The sequence below is a fragment of the Chrysochloris asiatica genome, unplaced genomic scaffold, assembly GCF_000296735.1.
Source record: "Chrysochloris asiatica unplaced genomic scaffold, ChrAsi1.0 scaffold00133, whole genome shotgun sequence".
NCBI classification, from domain to species: domain Eukaryota; kingdom Metazoa; phylum Chordata; class Mammalia; order Afrosoricida; family Chrysochloridae; genus Chrysochloris; species Chrysochloris asiatica.
The window spans coordinates 3,845,666-3,858,646 of NW_006408651.1; the positions used below are offsets into that span (position 1 = coordinate 3,845,666).

General features: G+C 37.4%; 1 protein-coding gene across 1 annotated transcript; it reads left to right on the forward strand.

Annotated features, from left to right (window-relative positions):
* The first annotated feature begins 10,462 nt into the window (after positions 1 to 10,462).
* LOC102837117 (protein FAM32A-like) lies at positions 10,463 to 10,929 on the forward strand. The gene is made up of 2 exons (XM_006869712.1): positions 10,463 to 10,487; positions 10,604 to 10,929. The coding sequence occupies exons 1-2, from the start codon at positions 10,463 to 10,465 to the stop codon at positions 10,927 to 10,929; spliced, it is 351 nt and encodes a 116-aa protein (XP_006869774.1).
* Positions 10,930 to 12,981: the final 2,052 nt, after the last annotated feature.

Here is a 12,981-nt window from a genome sequence, read left to right on the forward strand (position 1 = left end):
TTTTTTTTTTTTTTTTTCTGGGTTTTTATGAAAACAAGTTTTCAGTCTTGTTTTTTGTTCCTCCATCTATCTTGTGGGAAGACCTTCTCTTCTGTCCTCCCCAAATAGCAGACAACTGTGGCCATACAGCCAAGCTACAATCACACCTTCTAAAACCCCACCAATTAAGCAAGAGCCAATACCAGCTGCTATATACCAAAGCAGCATCTATAACTAACTCCAGCTAAAAACACTCTCTGAATTGAGCAGTATGAACCATCAAGGTAAGAAAAGTCAGCTCATCAGGGTAAATCCCTTTCTAAGACTGAAACTCAAAGGGAAGCTACGAACAGTCTAGCATGCTCACTGGTGACCATCCTGGCCTACTGGTGGGTGGAAGTGGGGCAAATGCAGCTAAGAAGACATGGACTGAATATAGTCATTGTCGAGGTCCTATGTCAGGGTCCCGCCTCGACAAGGAAGTGTGGGTGTCACGAAGAAGGGAGATCTGGCGGTGAAAGTGATAGAGAAAGAGAGAGATAAAATATATACAAAAAAGACAGACACACAGATATGATGCAAGCTGGCAGGTAGACAGATCTGCAAACATATTGCCTAGCATTGCACAGCATTGCCTGCAGAATTCAGTCTACCTCGGCCTTTTATTCTCTTTTTTAGGGAAGGATTTGTTACAAAGGAAGGATGTAATTCACTCAGGGAGGATGTCACAAAGGGAGGATGTGATTAAGACAGGATACGGGACTGAAATGTGATTAATCATTCAAAACAGGACATAATGATTCACAGGAACAACTTTTAAGATATTTTCATAGTTTTTCTTAACAATCTAACATTTTTATTTTTACAGAAAAAAAAGGTTCAGTCAAGCTGTTATATATTAACTTTTAGGCTTAAATGATCTAGAGTAGCAACGTGCGGCTTCTTAAGGATACATAACATAAAGCAAGGTTCCTGAAAGGAGCCAAGCTGTCTCTGTACACTTTGCAAACTTTTGTTTGTGAGCAAGATCTCAGGCACCGGGCTTCATTTATCTATACCTAAAATGCTACATTGTTCTTAATATTCCTATATACTTTCAGGAGGAAGGAGAGCATCCGGGTTAAACTGATTATATTCAGAGGTGGTTTAATGGGGCTTCCACTGATCAACCCAGGATCTGCGTATGCTGTCCCCAGCAAGTCATGTTTCACTGGCACCCGTTGAGATGAGAAAGAGAAGAGGAAGGGCTGGTTTGAAATTTAGGGAGACGTGTGATCTCCCGAGCTCATGGACACTGACCTAGTCGCTGGGGGTTAGAGTTGAAAGTATATCAACCAGCTGGTCTGAAGTGTGGGGAGGCATGAAAGAATGATCAAACTTGCAGATAGCACCCATTTGCCCTAGCTTGGGTGGTTAGCTAACCAGAACTTGACCAGATGAAGATAAAGAAGTTTGATATAAGGAACAAGCATAAATTGCTACAATTTGATGAACTAGACCTTTGTTTATGGATGCAGTTGCTCAAAATTCAAACTGAAATGGAAGGATTCTTCATATCAAGGATCAAGCTTGTCACCTCTGTATACTGGGTTGATAGGGACAAGCATCTAAGACATTAGCTATAAAAAAATGGGGAGCTATCAAGGCTTGAAATAGCTGGCTTACAAGATTTGAAGAGTGTACTTAGTTTCAGAATGGGGGAGGAGAGGGAAGGTAGAATCCCCACTGAATAGTTTTCCTCTTTTCCAGATGGATCTGGTGAAGAGGATGGGGCATGATGGTGATAGCGTTTATGATTCAATTGTGAGTAATTATTATCAGGACTAATTGTGAACATCACAAATGTAAACGTAGAAGATGTGTTACTACAAGGGGGAATGGTTAATCTTTCATTTCAGGAACAGAGGTTCCTAAGACCATCAAGAGGGAAGAGTATGAGTGGAGCGTTGTAATCCTAATGAAAAAAATGGTGACAGCAGAAACAGTGGCAGAAGCAATGCCATAGAGAGATAGAGCACCTGAGGACTCTAGGCTCATGGACTGAGAAAGGCAGTCAGCCTGCATGCAGGCAGGAGGCTGGCTTCCAAAATGTGTCCTTTGCCTCTTATATGACTATATACTTTTTGTTTTGTGTATGTATATGTATAAAAAAAGTATATAGAGTCAAATACTGTTCACTGATGGTATGTGGAGGGGATTATATTATTGCAATGAAACAAAGTAGGATTGTTGAATGTAAAATTGATGATCTGCCCTGTAAACCTTCACTCAATATATACTAAAAACCTTAAAAAAATAAACAGCATTTATTCAATATTAATTAGACAACACTAGGTGCTTTTAAAAACACAATTAAATGGAGTGTATGTTCTCTGTGCTGAAATAAGCAATGACACAGATAAACTATGGAAGAATAAGAAGATAACAATTTTTGAGGAAAATATGGGGAAAAGCAAATAGTCTAAAGTCCAGTTCTTCTGTTGCAACATCTCTAGGGCAAAATCTATCACGTGGCTCCTCTGAATAGTCAAAGGCAGTTGAAACCTCCTTGCCTACAAACAAATCCCTCTCTTAGTTTGCAACTATCCCATTTGCCATTCCACAAATAATTCTTTTAATATTTATGCCCAGATTATAGTAATACTTATAACTTTTTTCTATGATCTTATCATGCTTAAGGATACAGACAGAGCATATCCCTTTGGTGAAATGATAACTACATCTAAACAAAACCAGTATTCATTAACAGCCTAGCAATTTAATTTCATTTCCTCCTCTTATACTAAACTTATAGTTATAAAATTTAAGAGTTCTCTTACTGAATAAGTTTTCCTACTAGTCACTGTTTACTTTGCACATTACCCGGAAAAGATTGTTGGCTACAATTCTTGCGGTGTTACTAAAATATTGCTTTAACGTCCCAAGCTAATATAGTGTATATGAATAGACGACTAAGACAGAAGCTGAATTTTCATATTGTGCTTCATCACATGGTATATAGGGATTCAAAATTTGGCAGGTTTTAGTAAACATCACACATGCTTAAAAAGTGTAAGCATTTTGGTTTTCTTCAATACCCCACAGGCAATATCTCTACTGCTCCACATTTAATTAAATTTCCTAATTCAAGTTGATGTTTGCTTCAAGTCATTAAAATTCCAGTTGTAGTTCACATATTTTGTTAAGAAAATAGAGCACATGGTCTACAAGCCTATTTCCAATCAATTTTATTTGTGAACAAGAAAAGGATGCAATAGAATAAAACTTAAGTTTTCAATCAGCTGCATCTAAAAATCAAATTCAGTCCTCCTAAAAGTCTTAGAAATTGAAATTCTAAGGAATTTTTCATTTGTTGTCTCAGACTACATCTTCAGTAGGTTTCAAAATATTTCTGAAGTTAAACCAAAAAAATGACTTAGAAAATTCACATGGAAATTAGTTACTAGAGACACTTAATCAGAACATATACTTCACTGAATAAGATAAATCTAGAGCAAGTATCTAAGATTTTATTTCAGAGCTTAATGTAAATTTTTCAATTATTTTCCATTGCCAGTCCTCAAATTTTACAGTCCTTGAGTTGGGAAAATAAAAGATTAGGTTCTGAAAATCTGAAACAAGCACAGAGACCTGGGACATAAATAATTCAAGGGGTTACCTTTGAAAGCCGTGACTTGTTTCTTATAAAAATTCAAAAGAAACATTCAATAATCATGTCTGATTTGTACATTATAGACATAGATCACTTTTTACCTCATAATATTTATAGACATTACTTTAGCACATCCCTAATATTCATGCCGGAACTAAAGCATTTTTTTTTTTAACAGTTTCAGTTCTTATACATTTTTTATATGTAAAGTGAATTCTTATTTTGCAGGGACATGTCTCAGTCGAAAACAGATAAAATTAAGAAACAGTGATAAAAGTGTTGTGCACTTATTCAACAAATGCCAGACAGTAGGTGAACATCAGATACATCTCATGGAAATGTTTTTTGTGAAGTTTAACTTCTGATATCGGGTTGTAGTTAAATAAACAGGCAATAAGCCAATGCATAAATTAGTTACATATCTTAAGGATTCTAAAGTAAAGAATAATGAGAGTGGGAAAAGCCCACTTACTTTGTGGGAACGGAGATCATCTGCCTGGTGAGGTGATTTAAGCTAAGACCTGGAGAATAAAACAATGTCAGGCTTTTCAAGAGATTTGGCAAGATTACTTCAGGTAGAAGAAACTGCATATACAGACTGAGGTGGAAAAGAGGTTGGTCAAGGAATTTAAAAAAATTAAAACATGGATTTATATAATGAGTTAGGGATTAAGTGGTTAGTAAAATAAATTAAATAACTAGTTAAAGCACTTTTTTAAAAATGTGTTGTGTTGATTTCATGTTTTGATTCCCTTTTATTTTCGCTAAGTGCTGTTGAGTCAGTTCTGACTCATAGCGACCTTGCATAGGGTTCCCAAGGAATGGTTGGTGGGTTCGAACTGCTAATCTTGCAGTTAACAGACCAGTGCTAATCTTCAAGTGCCACAACAGGACTCCTTTTGATGAACTTATCTCACTCCAATAAAAAGCAATAGTTAATGAAAGAGGTAGAAATATGTGAGAAGAAAAATACCTAAGGAATATCAAAGGAATTGTGAAATCATTTAAAAACTATCTTCAGCAAAATTTTGCTTGAATATGATATTAATGGCTTTGTTAATTTCTGTACTATATTGGTTCATCCTTCTTTGTATTGGGCACAAATATAAATCGCTTCTAGTTAGTTGACAAGGTAGATGTCTTCCAAATTTCTTGGCATAGACTTGTGAGTGCTTCCAGTACTGCATCAGATTGTTGAAACATTGCAATTGATATACTCTGTCAGTTCCTGGAGCCTTGTTTATCATTCATACCTTCCATATAGCTTGGACTTCTTCCTTCAAGGCCATCAGTTCTTGATCACCCTCTAGAGGTTTCCGAGGAGCAGTTGGTGAGCTTGAACCACCAACCTTGTGTTTCAAACCAATTTTGCAGTCTAGCATATGAACCCACAGTGCCACAAATCTTTCAGAATTGGAACTTAAGGCTTGAATTTTTCCTTTAGTTCTTTCAGCTTGAGAAATGCTGAAAGTATTTGTCTCTCTTGTGTTTTTTTTTAACTCTAGGTTTTTGTGTATGTCATTATAATACTTTATTTTGTCTTTTCAAGCTTTTTTAAGGTTTTCTCTTTAATTTTTTTTAACTCCACCATTTCTTCCACTTGCTTTAGGTACTCTACATTTGAGAGCAGGTTTCAGAGTCTCTACTGATATCCACTTTGACCTTTTCTTTCCTTTCTGTCTTTTTACTGACATCTTGCTTTCTTCATGTATCTTCTTGATGTTTTCCACAACTCTTCCATTCTTCAGTCTATTCATGTTCAGTGCCTCAGATCTGTTATTGAGGTGGTCTGTATTATGTTTTTCATAGAATTGTTTAAATTTTCATCAGCTGCAATGTGAACTTGAATATAAGCAATGGATGGTTTGTTCCATAGTTAACTCCTGCTTCGTTTTGGCTTATATTATTGCGCTTCTTCATTGTTTCTTCTCATGGATGTAGTCAATTTGATTCCTGCGCCTTCCATCTGGAGCGGTCCACATGGTTAGTCACCATTCATGTTGCTAAAAATAGGTACATAAAAATAAGTGCAATCTCCAGGGTCAAATCTGTCACCAACAGCAGATTTTCCAACTATGGCTCCTTCCTTTTTGTTTCCAACTTTCACATTCCAATCACCAGCAATGATCAATGCAACTTCATTGCATATTGACTAATTGCAAACTGCAGAGGTAGTAGAAGTTTTTCGAATTATTTTTCATTGGCTTTAGTGGTTGCTGAGTAAATTTGAATAATAGTTGTTTTAATTGCTTTTCCTTATAAGGAGCTATGGTAGCATAGTGGTTACGAATAGGGCTGCTAATCTCACGGTCAGCAGTTTGAAACTACCAGCTGTTATGAAGGAGAAAGATGAGGCTTTCTGCTCCCATCAATATTTATAGCCTTGGAAACCCTGTACAGGGTCATTATGAGTCAGAACTGACTCCAGGCACGTAACAACAACGTAAGTTGTACACTATGAAACAAATTTCAATTTTCTTTTTTGAGGATGAATTTTATGACATTCCTCTTGAATTTGTCATTCCTAGCATAGTAAATTATGTAAATGCTTGATTAAAAATCACTAATACCAATCTACTTCAGCTCATTAATGCCTAGGACATTGATTTTTATGTTCCCTTTTATTTTTGGTGAGTTCCAGCTTTCTGAATCATACTTTGAACATTCCACATTTCAGTTATTAATGGATGTTTGCTGCTGTTTCTTCTCAGTTTGACCCACACCCTATCTGCAAAATCCTATCCACCAAAATCATTAACATTAGTTCTACTTTGAGGAGACAGCTCTTCCCTAGTCATATTTTGCATGTTTTTCAACTAATATTATATCAGACAACATTCCACTACTATTCATAAAGTTTTCAGTGGTAATCCCTCAGAAATGGACCAGCTTCTTCCTAATCTTTCTTAGTCTGGAAGCTCTGCCAAAGCCTGATCACTATGGAAAACCCTGTTGGTATTTAAAATGCTGGTGGCATTACTTCCATCATCACAGTGATACACATGTTACTACAATACAACAAAGTGCTGGACAAGTAGTGGAATAAACTACGTATCTAAGAGCTTATGAGGACACAGCTGACATCCTGTCTAATAAATGAACAGTGTCATATTGGCTTGATAATTGAAGTTTTAATATATTCAGTATTATAAAGAAATCTTGAACAATCCTTATATTACTTAGTTTGGACATGATGTCCAAAGATCTGAGAGAAAATAACTATAAAGTTGTTAGATAAACACAGAAAAAGAAAGAGTGAAAAATTTCTCACAAGAATTAAACAGCTACAGAGAAAATTCCGTAACACCTGAAGAAATAAAATAATGCAAAAAAGTATAACTAGTAAGATTTTATGTTTCACTTCAAATAAAATTTGTTTTGTAGACTGATAAGGCATTTGGAACAAGTTTTATGAATATGTTCAAAGGCATAAGTGAAGGAATAATTTCTATCTTAAAAGCACCAACATTTATCATCAGATTAGACGGAATTAAAGCACAAACTGGGAAAACAAAAGTTAAACAATTTAGAATTTTGATAATGAGAATTATAATCACTGAAATAGAAAATGAAACTGGAAAGCTGGGAATCTAGAAAGGCACTTGGTAATAAATTAAAAGTGGCAAAGTCACCTAGAAACAAACCCAGTAAAACAAAGGCAATAAATAAAAATACATACATACATACATATTCAATGGATGTATTAATACATATTTAATAGATGTATCTACTCATAGGAGTCCTGGTGTGGTGCTGTAGGACAAACTCTCGACAGCAACGACTGTTCGAACCTCAAGGTTGGTGGTTCAAACTCACCAACCACTTCTTGGAAACTCTATACAGAGTCGCTATGTGTCTCATCCGAATCGATGGCACTTAGCAAAAACAACAAAAATGTATTAATACAGGAATTCCAGAGAAGGAATCTGGACGGAAGTTGTTGTTGTTAGTAAGTACTGTGGAGTCCGTTCTGACTCATAGTGACCCTGCACAGGTTTACCGAGGCTACACATCTTTACCGGAGCAGAAAGCCTCATCTTTCTCCTGCGGAACTGCTGGTGGTTTCGAACTGCTGACCTTGAGGTTGGCAGCCCGACTCATAACCACTACGCTACCAGAGCTCCTTTAATAGAAGAGTAGCTATATTTAAAGTGCTAGCCACAGATCCAGGCCCATGGGGACAGAGTTTCTAAACTGCTTATAATGTTTAACTCTTAAATCTCATCAGACATCATATAATCACATTTGTTGTGCACATTTGTTAAGTGCTGCCGAGTCGATTCCGACCCATTGCGACCCTGTATAGGGTTTCCAAGGAGCAGCTGGTGAGCTTGAACTGCCGACCTTGCAGTTCAAATGGCTTTGCAGTGTGGCACCTTAACCCACAGTGCCACACTAAGAGGGAAATATTTAAATGAAAGATATAGACCCCAAAGTTAAGGATTGAGAAAAATAACATGGAAAATGAATACTATGAATGAATTAAAAGATTCCAAAACAAGACATTAGCAAAAAAGATGGAGTAAAAAATGTCTTTCTTTTTTTCCTTTTTTTTTTTTTAATAAAACACCTCAAAAATTGTCCAAATCAACATTTCCAGAACTCTGGCAATAAACAAGAAGTTTGTAATAATAATAATCTGAGTCAAGAAAAATAGTGCTATTTAGGAAGAATAGCATGTTTTGTGGCATTATAGTTTACCCTACCCCCCATTTCCACTTACTGACTGAACTGTAGTCTTCAAAATTAGCAGCTCACAGTCACAGTATCTGAGGAAATTGATCAAATCTGGAACGCTTTCATAAATTCATTTCTTAAATTATTTCACCTGTCTGATGGTTCCCCGGAAGATCGTAAGTGAACCTCTTGTCTTTATCTGACCTCATTCAAGCATCTCCAACCCAACGTTAAATCTTCTCCCTGAGAGAAGATTTGTTGACTATTTTAACATCACATCTGCTTGAGTTAATAGGTCAACAGTTGGATTAAACTATTAGATTAGGTACAGGGTCGCTATGGGTCGGAACCGACTCGACGGCACTTAAAAACAACAACAAAAGGCTTAAAGGGAAAAAAAATCAAGAAGAGATATTTATAAAGTCTTTTAAAAGCTTCAATGTATTTCTGGGAATTTAGAAGGCCATGTAAATGTATAGAGCTGTGTGATATTTAACAAGACCTGATAAGGACTCACATTCTCATCTCTGGCTAACCTTTAGGTTCTATACAACTAGACCAAGTCAGGTTTATAAACTGCCTTCCTGACTGCTTAAAACATGCCCCAGCACATACACAGAGCCTATTGGGAAAGGCTGGAAGATTTATTTTCCTGGCAGTTTTTTTAAAAAAAATCTATTCAATAATCTGCTGAACACCAAGTTAACTGAAGAGAGATTTATAACAACAGCAACAACACATACTAAAGTTACAGAATTTAGAGGATTCCTTTAGAAAAGTCCCTAAACAAATGTCTCCTAAAACAGCAACAAGTAAACAAGTAACTACCTAACAAGTAAAACTAGCAGAATCAACAAATCCCAGAGAAGAGATGTTGTTGTTAGGGCTGTCGAGTGGGTTCTAACTAATAGCAACACTAGGCACAATATAACAAAACACTGCCCGGTCCTGCTCCAGCCTCACAATTGTACACTTGAGCCCATTGTTGCTGGCACTGTGCCAATCTATTTCATTGGTGGTCTTCCTTTTTAACACTGACCCTCCATTTTACTAAGAATGATGTCCTTCTCCAGGCACTGGTCCCTCCTCATAATATATCTGAAGTATGAGAGACGAAGCAGGCCATACTGGCTTGTAAAGAACTGTCTAGCTGCATTTCTTCCAACACAGATTATTTCATTATTTTGGTGGTCAGTGGCATTTTTAATATTCTATTCTAACACCATTACTCAAATGTATCCATTCTTCTGTGGTCTTCCAATTTTTACACGCCTATGTAGCGCTGTGGGTTAAGCCACACTGCAAAGCCGTTTGAACTGCAAGGTCGGCAGTTTAAGCTCACCAGCTGCTCACCGGAAACCCTAGACAGTGTCGCTATGGGTTGGAACTGACTCAATTTCACTTAATGACAACAACAATGAGACTATTGAAAATACCATGGCTTGGGTAATGTGCACCTTAGTCCTTAAACTGACATCTTTGCTCTTTGACACTTTAAAAAGATCTTGTGCAGCAGATTTGCCTAATTCAATACGTCATTTGATTTCTTGACTGTAGCTTCCATGAGTGTTGATTGTAGACCCAAGTAAAATGAAGTTTTCAACAACTTCAATCTTTTCTCCACTATCATGTTATTTATTGGTCCAGTTATGAGGATTTTTGTTTTCTTTACATTGAGATGCAATCCATACTGAATGTGGTCTGATATCTTCATCCATAAGTATTTTAAGTCCTCTTTACTATCAGCAAGCAAAGTTGTATCATCTGCATATCACAAGTTGTTAATGAGTCTTCCTCCAATCCTGATGCTACATTGTTCTTCATATAATCCAGCTTCTCAGATCATTTGCTCAGCATGCAAGTTGAATAAGTATGGTGAAAGAATATAACCCTGTCACAAACTTTTCATGATTTTAAGCCATTCCATGTTCCCTTATTCTGGTAAGAATCTGATATCCAAAGATACATTATTATATTATTTGAAATTTTAAGTTTTCAAGAAAAATCATAATATATGAAAAGAAAAAAGTATAACCCACACATGGGGGAAGCTAGTAGTCAATCTAAAGTGTACTCAAAGAACATCAGACATTTGAATTAATACACAAAGACTCTCAACCAGCTATTTTAGTTCTGCTCAAATAGTCTAAGAAAATGATGTTTAAAGAACTAAATGAAAGTATGAAAACAACATCTCACTAAATAGAGTTATTTCAGTAAAGAGATGGATATTACAAAAATAAGCCAATTAAGAGTTTACCTACATATTGCTAGCAAGCGCCATCGCAACCTAAGAGCAGGTGGGGAAGGGTTCCCTGAAACTGAAAGGCGTCACAGAGCTTGGTGTGACCAAGCATAAGAGGAAAAAGAAGGACAAAGATAAGGCGAAACTTCTGGAAGCAATGGGAATGAACAAAAAGAACGAGGAGGAGAAGCAGAGCGGCCTGGACAAGTGGACCCCGGCCCAAGTGGCCTTCAGGAAGATGCAGGAGAAGCGGCAAATGGAAAGGATCCTGAAGAAAGCATCCAAAAGCCACAAGCAGAGACTGGAGGACTTCAGCAGACACCTGAACACACTCATGGAGCATTACAACATCCCCAAAATGAGCTGGACCAAGTAGCCTCCCACCCTATGGACAGGGCATGGCCTTGTGGGGAAGCGGAAACACAAAGTTGGGCTTATGTCTGGTGCCTTTGGCATTTTCCAGAAACATTCTTTTACACATGCCTTTGTGTTTTCTGTTGTCACAGTGCTTTTTGAAACTGTCTCTTCATTCTGGAACTCGATTAAAGTAAGCTGGTTGTCTTCTCACCCAATTTTGGTTTCTCAGTAGCCCATAGAAGATAAATACTTTCAGTGTGGACTGGAAAGCTGTGGAAGTTTATCCAGCAGGAAAGTTGTTTCTAGTTCTCTGAGTTGCATTTAAGCTGCAGAGGACAACCAGCAAGCTCTCTTCGCCTAGGTAAAACTGACTCCCAAGGGTGAGGAACTAACACAGGTGTGGCCTCTGTCTTCAGATGTGTGCTCTACCCAGCTGAGCTTCCATTAATTGGGGCTTAAGTTGCCCCATCCAGAACCTGGAGAAGTTACCCACAAGTTCTTTGGCTGGTTTGCTGAGAACTGCCATGTGTGACAAGCATGGGCATCCCTCCTGGTCCTTTTCTAAGCCCATAACTGGCCTATAGCTCCTTTTCCAGTTTTCCCATTCCAGACATTTCTAATGGGTGTCACCATGGCCCCTGTAGCAGGTATGGCTAATTGTTCACAGCCTTCTTTGTAATGAAAACCAGACTTGTCTCTCAACCACGACTCCAAACAGTCCCTGTAGCTTTTCGGGGTTGGCATATAATATGGAACCTGTTTGTGTGACAGGCCCAGGGCTGAACCCCAGCAGATAGGCATGTGCATAATCAAATGTAGCACCCCATTACTGGTGTTGGATGGGCAGGTCAATTTGAACTACAAAGTCAGCAGTTTAAACTCACTAGTCACTCCTTGGAAACCCTATATGGTATATATCCTATACTCTTCGGAAACCCTGTTTTATAATGTTGCTTTGAGTCAGAACTGACTTGGTGGCACTTAACAACAGCAACAACGATATCTAGGATGGAATCCTGTTGTGGCACTGTAGGATAAACACTTGATCACAAGATCAATTTGTGGTTCAAACTCACCAGTCACTCCTTGGAACACTATACATGGTTTCTATGAGCGAGGGCAGACTCAACGGTGCTTAACAACAACAACAATACCTAGGATATTGATCTTTATAAGTTCCATTTCATTTTAACAGTATCCAAATTTCTAAGATTCATACTTTGCACATTCCACGTTCTGACTATTAATGGATGTTTCTCTTCATTTTGAGTTGTGCCCCATGAGCAAATGAAGGTCCCAAAAGCTTTATTCTATTTGCATAGATCACAGTCAACTCAACTTTGAGGACACAGCTATTCTTCAGTCATATTTTGAGTGTATTCCAACCTGAGGGACTAATCTTCCGGCACTATATCTGACAACGTTCAGCTGCTATTCATCAGGTTTTCAGTGACTAAACATTCAAAAATATCTTTCTTCCTTGTCCTTAGTCTGAAAGAGCAGCTGAAAACTGTCCACCATGAGTGACCCTGCTGGAATTTAAAATATTGCTGGCATGTCTTCCAGCATCACAGCAACACACAAGTCACCATAGCATGACAAACTGGCCGATGAGTGGTGGTAACACCAAAGGGCCGTAATGAACGATCTGAACAACAAAAGGTGACACATGGAAACAAGAAAACAAAATAAATCCTACCTTAAAGATAATTAGATTAAATACAGGTTGATTAAACATCTCAACTTAAAGGAGGAGTTGAGAAAACTATATGTTGGCAACAAAAGATTAATTTTAAAGACATAAATAACTTAAAAACAAAAAGTTGGCAACATATACCACAGAAATAATAGCCAAGAAAGAGCTTCAGTGGGTAGTCTAGTATCAGACAAAAAAGAATTTAAAACAAAAACTTATTACCAGAGACAAAGAAAAACATTTATGAAGATTTCAATGATAAAGGGTCAATCCAAGAAGAACATGTTGTTGTTGTTGTTGTTGTTAAGTGCCGTCGAGTCGGTTCCGACCCATAGCGACCCTGTACAGGGTTTCCGAGGGTGTAAATCTTTACGG

Coding starts and splice junctions, on each gene's coding strand:
- LOC102837117 (XM_006869712.1), top strand. CDS start 10,463: ATGATGTTTAAAGAACTAAATGAAA. Junction 10,488..10,603: donor GTTTAAAGAACTAAATGAAA/GTATGAAAACAA, acceptor TCGCAACCTAAG/AGCAGGTGGGGAAGGGTTCC.